The 6,430-nt window shown below is 35.7% G+C and overlaps 1 protein-coding gene across 1 annotated transcript; it reads right to left on the reverse strand.

Moving 5' to 3' along the window:
* Positions 1–1,817: 1,817 nt before the first annotated feature.
* On the reverse strand, positions 1,818–5,707 carry LOC126187555 (40S ribosomal protein S23). The gene is made up of 4 exons (XM_049928708.1): positions 5,585–5,707; positions 5,221–5,380; positions 2,846–3,030; positions 1,818–1,939 (listed from the first exon to the last, which is right to left on the reverse strand). Exons 1-4 carry the CDS (start codon positions 5,586–5,588, stop codon positions 1,857–1,859), a joined length of 432 nt encoding a protein of 143 aa, XP_049784665.1. The 5' UTR covers positions 5,589–5,707; the 3' UTR covers positions 1,818–1,856.
* Positions 5,708–6,430: the final 723 nt, after the last annotated feature.

Consider the following 6,430-nt stretch of genomic DNA (forward strand, 5'->3'; position numbering starts at 1 on the left):
TGTTGCCTATCTTCGCATGGACTACTCAGTTTGTATATTTTACTAATTTTTTCATAGTTCCACACAACTTCTTCCGGTTTTCTCGATAGATCTGTGTTCAGTTTTTCAAGGCCTATCCACTGTGCCAACTTATAACTAAATCTGAGGGGGGTGCGATGGGGAGGTTCCCTTGTAAGTGCAAATTATAATCTGCTTAAATGTCAGACAAATTGCCACTGAATGAAATTATACAAAATGTATAATACCAATGAAAAAATCTAATAAGAGATATATGCTATAAAAGACACAATCAAAACAATTTTTTGTAAATTAGATTACTAACTTTGACGGTCTTACGAATCACTTAACAAGCCACACTCAGTCAAGAGAACCCACTCACTATGCTGCAAACACATCACTGAAATACTGATTGTTCAAACAAGGCTCACAATAATGAAACAATCTGATTGTTAAAGTAATTGTTGCCATTATATTTTCTATAAACAGTGAATCTTGTGAATTTTCTCTGTGAAACTAGTGGTTACGTATTTACCAAGGTAGTAGGCTACATTTAAGTGTGGTTAAATACAAAATTAAAACTATTAGATGTTTAACCAACCAATTTCACACGTTTCGCTAATAACTTTTAAGACATAAATTCACAGGTTACAACACCTAGGTATTCTCTGCAATATTGATTCGAAAATTTTGAGAAGTACAAAAAATATGAAGCTATTATTCATTGACTTCTTTATGATCTCTCTCTCTTTCTTTTACAAATGAGAAGAGTTCTATGTAGGTGAACACTTACAATAAAAGCATAAGGGCTACTTCTCGTAGTTTTCAAGTTTTTCTGAGTGTCCTTGCCTATTTACCAGATCTTTTAATTTTAATTATTTAAGGCACTAATAAACATTTATTAGGCATAATAAAAGGTTTCAGGTATAATTTGAGTGCCAGAAAAAGTGTTCAAACTTCCAGTGCACCTCTTTGATGATGCTACTTTTCAGGGCCTTATATACTTGCATTGCAAAACCAAATCCACTTTTCTACATAGTTTAGAATATGCTCTTTCTAATGACCATAGTTTAGAAGAGTTAGGAGAAAACACTTTTTTGAAAAATTTGGCTAAAAATACCCATTTTAGCACTTTTTGAAAAATCGTCAATTTCACCCTAGATTTGTGAAATAATGGAAAGTAATAGGAGAATGAAATTTTATATTCGAAGACCCTGTGTTGGTGAGTTATGGTGTGCAAAGTTTCATGTACATCCCACAATTACTTTTGGAGATATAAAAAACTAAAGTTCACATTTTTTTTAAACAGCTATTTTTTCGCCCAACTTTGCTCCAAATTATCTATATGAAAATTGCTCAGAAATCCGTTTCTTAATATTTTACTTTAAAGAGCTCTAAAAGTTGCATAAGATGGCCAAGTTTTGTTTCTTTCATGCAAATACTTACAGAGATATCTCAAAGTTGCTGAAAATTCAAGGATGCACTATTGGAAGCTGTGCTATGGTTTCAAACAAGTGACTATATCTCTGCAAGTATTGAATTTCTGAAACTGAAGCTTTACCAGTATTCATTGAGAACGTGTGTGAATGTTCATACAAAATTTCATCAAAATCCATGATGGTCATGTGGGAACATTTCTCGATATTAGACCACTTGGCACGAAATGGTCCTGCTGCAGATTCAAGTATCAGTGCATAAAAGGCACCTAATAACCAGACCTGTGCTTCCCTCTAAATGTGGACAGGTATTTCTCAAACGAAACAGCTGAAATGGAGGGAAAGATAGGACATAACTACATTAATATTCTGGATGAAACCATAAACGTTTTAGAAATTCATTTTATTGGATAACATTACAATCTATGATCTAGGTCTTTCTTTCTTTTCTTTATACAAGGCCAGAAGTGACACGTTGGCAACTTTCACAACCTTGAATCGAACACCTGTAATAAAAGAAAACATACATCATTTTTAAATTTATGACAAAATTAAGTACATACAGAAATACACTAATTAAAGTGTACCACCATGCCAACTTTATTTTTATCAGCAGAACGAAGTGGTCTATTCAAAGCTACACAGTATTTTTTAAATAAAAATGAAGGAAATCAATGAGAATTTGCACCTAACAAATTTCCTGTAGATTCAGCTTTCATTTAGACCCAAAAGTGAGATGATTCTTGTGGAAGGGGAACATGTCAAAAGTATATTATAAAACATCTGAATAGAATATTCACTACCCTGATCATTTGTCAGGATATTGTCAAAATAGGTGAATACATTACAGTAAACTGGAACTGCTAATATTTAAAGAATTAGTACACTGACAGAATGCAAATTATGTACTTTTAATAAATTTACAATACACAAAATACCTAATGCGGACTTTACTTTTTAAACTGTTCATACTTTCAAAAGTGATCACCTTAACTGTTAACACATTTATCCCACTGAGACAAGATGGTCGCCGACTTCATAGAGAATGTTCGCAGTTGCCCACTGACTCTTGACTGCACCCTGGTGTGCACCTTTTTGTCCGATGCAAATCGAAGGGCACATATCTTCCGAAACAGCTCCAAAAATATGGATATCGCAAGGGCAGATAACAGATTTGTATGGAGGATGTGCAAGGGTTTACCAGCAAACTTCTGTAGGGAACTCTAAACAACCTTGGCAAAATATGTGTGGGCCCACAGAGTGGGAAAAATTAAGTTATTGTAATTATTTTTAAATTGAACAGTTAATTCTTTCCCATCTGTCTCATCTAACGGCCCCTTACAGTTAAGTGAAAAGTTTCCATTTCAGCCACAAGAATTTTTAAGACCAACAAATGGTTAACTCCAACTTACCAGGAATGTCACCAACAGCATGACCTTTACGGCCAAAACCAGCTACCAACACTTCATCGTTCTCCTCAATGTAGTTCAAGCAACCATCTCGAGGAACAAATGCTGTAATCTTCTTTCCATTCTTAATAAGTTGTACTCTTACACACTTTCGAATGGCAGAGTTGGGCTGCTTAGCTTCCACACCACTATAAAAAATAAAATATTTCCATAAAAATTTGGAAAAATAGAAAAATGTGAAGGATAGCAAGTTTGCAATTTCCACAAGGCAAGATGCAACATCTCGAGTTCCAACATATTGCTGGAACAGCTAACATACATTTGTTGAAGTCTCTGGTGCACAGTACTTTGTGACATTCCACTAAGTTACAAAATGAGTCTTGCATCATAAGTGGTGCCTGTGGAAGACAGACGACAGATGGTTGAGTATCGTAAATTGAACATTTAAGCGGAGCCAGCTGACGTGTTGTCTATTAGTTATGTTTCTGTGTCAGTAATAATTAGACCTGTCATATTATTGTAGTCTTGTTGACTTTAATTATAGCGAACAGTCTATTAGTGAGGATAATGGGAGCAATCATTAAAATGTTTTAAAGCCTTACTGGGAAATCAAGCACTGAATACTAGTAAATCACCAGTATGGTAAACAGGTAAATCATATGCCTGGTTTAATTGGCATACAAATTACTGTACGCACATTAGTAAATACCATTTGCCTAAGAAACTTAACCAAAGTTACAAAGTCAAAGGAAGTTTAATGACTTCCACACCAGTTCATTGTAAAAATGTGTGTGATTAATTGAAATCTTACAGAAAAATGACAAATTAGCCCAAGAACATTTGAGGTGTACCTCAACTTGTCTGTTGTGTTCTGCTCCAGGCAGTTTGTTATTGTTCGCAGATGATATCGTATAGTAACCAATGAGAATCACTCCATCTTATAATCTTGGTTACCACAAATACCTGAATTTTTTTTTTTTCTAACGAGTTAGGTCACAATTTGAAAGGCTGTAGTTTGGTTGAGACCCGATAGTTCTGCTTAAATCGCCGTGAATGAGAAACTACCGACTAAATTAACTTGCTTAACACTGTAAATTATGAATAAGCAATATGATCAGCTAACCATATCCAATTGATTCATGATTAATGTTCATTTCCCTTCATTCGCCAAGACAAGTGTTACCAATAACAGCACACAACAGAAAACTCTCAGTAGGCTACACTGAGTGCAGTTTTCCAACAAATTAAATGCAGAAATACTTTTACTTGCTGAGATTGGTGCAATCTGAAATCAGCCAATAATGCCCTGAGCAAGTAATGTACTCCCACTGTCTTAATATACCAACAGGGTGTCAGTCTGAATGGTTCATGCTAGAGGAAATAATTTCAAGATCCACCAATACTCTGTATTTGGGATCTTATCCCTTGTAGCATGAAAACATCGGTGAGCCGGAAAACTTAATTACTGCCATAAGAAAGTTCACTGACGTATCAAATCAATAAGAAACTAATTCATAACAATAATAAATTTCAAATATTTCTACCCAACACACAATGAGAGAACATTTTGGAACTAGAGGGTGATGCTGGACAATCCCTGAAGTCATGGGTTTTGGTGGAGATATTCAGCATGTTTCCAATAATGGATCCTGTACTTAAAATTAAATAACTGACATTTAAGAGTGGAATAGTAGGCAGTTTGGCATCATGCAACCACACTATCAGCTTCACTGTGCTGATTTATGTTGCATGTCTTACAGAAATCTCCAGTCTTGCAAGGAAAGCACTACACATAGGGCAGAGGAAAGTAGCCAACAATGCAATGACCTGCTGCTCAAGTCAATCAAAATGCTAGTTTGAGCTGCAAACATTTACTGGCTGTTGTCACTTAACTACAAACTTTACTTTTCTCTCACAATCACCCTCTCTTTGTTAAATACGCTTAACATACATGCAATCCTTAGATTCCATATCAAGGCACAATGGGCAGAATTTAAGCATACATTGTGGCATGCCAACATAATCCCTCTGTGCGACAAATGTTTTACACAGTGCTCAACGTTCTCTCACAAGACTAATTATCAACTTCAAATGCCAAGATGCAGGGGCCATCCAGCACCTACAACATATGCTTATATGGATTGTACGATTATAATCCACCAAAATAAACCGCACAAAAATCATAAATGAGCATTTTTCACATAAAATAAGCTACAGATCACTATGTTCATTTATCGGACACTTCGCGTGCAGTCACCAGTTTCTCCAATCCACGGTAGTTATTTCTCAATAAAGTGAGAACAAGTCATCACTTACGGGAACAAGGCGAGATAAATATGGTAAACTATTTTAGGTAAATAAACATCACTTCTACTTACACTTTTTCCAAGACAATTCCTTTCGCGTGGGACGCACCACCAAATGGGTTGGCCTTCCATCTAGTACCAAGATGAGCTTTCTTATAATCGTTATCTGCCCACCTCTGTTCTCGCCTGTGATTTACATGCTTGCGAGCAGTACGAAGACCGCGTGGTTTACCTGCACGATAAATGTTAAATTATATACACGAAATCGGAAACAAACATAACTCCAACGAATACAGCCACGTGGTTGAATCAGTGGAACAATTACATCTGTTTTCCTCCAATCAAACAAGAAAATATTTTCCACGTCCATCAAAATTAATATAAAACACGTTTGCGTTGGGAAACAATATAAAAATAAAACATACACAATACGTACCCATTCTCTTAACTAGAACAGACCCACACCTCCGGAGGCAAGGAACTGAAAGATAGAAAATCAAAGAGAGTGCAAAACGCTACTTGGAACGCCTACCATCTTTGGTATAGTGCTACTACACCAAAGAGTTAACAACATTCCATGCACAAGACTGTGCACATCGTATTTGCACAGAAAGACTTATAGCGTGAGGACAGGAGGTTTGCACACATATACGTTGAGTGCAAACGTAAAATTTGGAGAGTTGATCAAAATTCCTCATAAGTAAACAGACAAATCGTACAGTGTGGACAGAAGACTGCCGCAAGCATGGTGCACAAAACGCGTTTGAGTCAATTATGGTTTAGTATAGTTTTCCTCATTCTTGGGTACACAGTAAAATCTAAAATGATTGATTCGCGTCAGTGCTTCAGGGTGCCTATTACTGAGTTTATTGAAATAATAGGACTCAGGCATGATTGTGAAAAGTTAGGACCAAGGAACACAGCAATCGAGATAAGAAAGTGGTTACTTATTATTCTTTAAAAGAGGATATAAGAGAAGTTGATACTACGACAAATGAAGAAACTTTAATTAAAAAAAAATCGTTGCAGGCTTAACCAAAATTATTACTCACTCGATGCTGTCTTTTGCCATAATCTTTCATGGTACTGTAGATAAAATAAAAGTATCTGCACTAGGGAACAGTCCAATCAAATTGCTGTGTTCAGTTGACAAAGTTAAAAAATGTTGACATCTCATTGCTGCATCATTAGCTCATCCGTTTAACGGTTCTTTTCAAACTGGACAAATCAAGAAAACTAAAAAGAACAAAGTAGCTAATTTCAGGCCCAATGCTCCATTATA

This window comes from Schistocerca cancellata, chromosome 5 (assembly GCF_023864275.1).
Source record: "Schistocerca cancellata isolate TAMUIC-IGC-003103 chromosome 5, iqSchCanc2.1, whole genome shotgun sequence".
NCBI classification, from domain to species: Eukaryota; Metazoa; Arthropoda; class Insecta; order Orthoptera; family Acrididae; genus Schistocerca; species Schistocerca cancellata.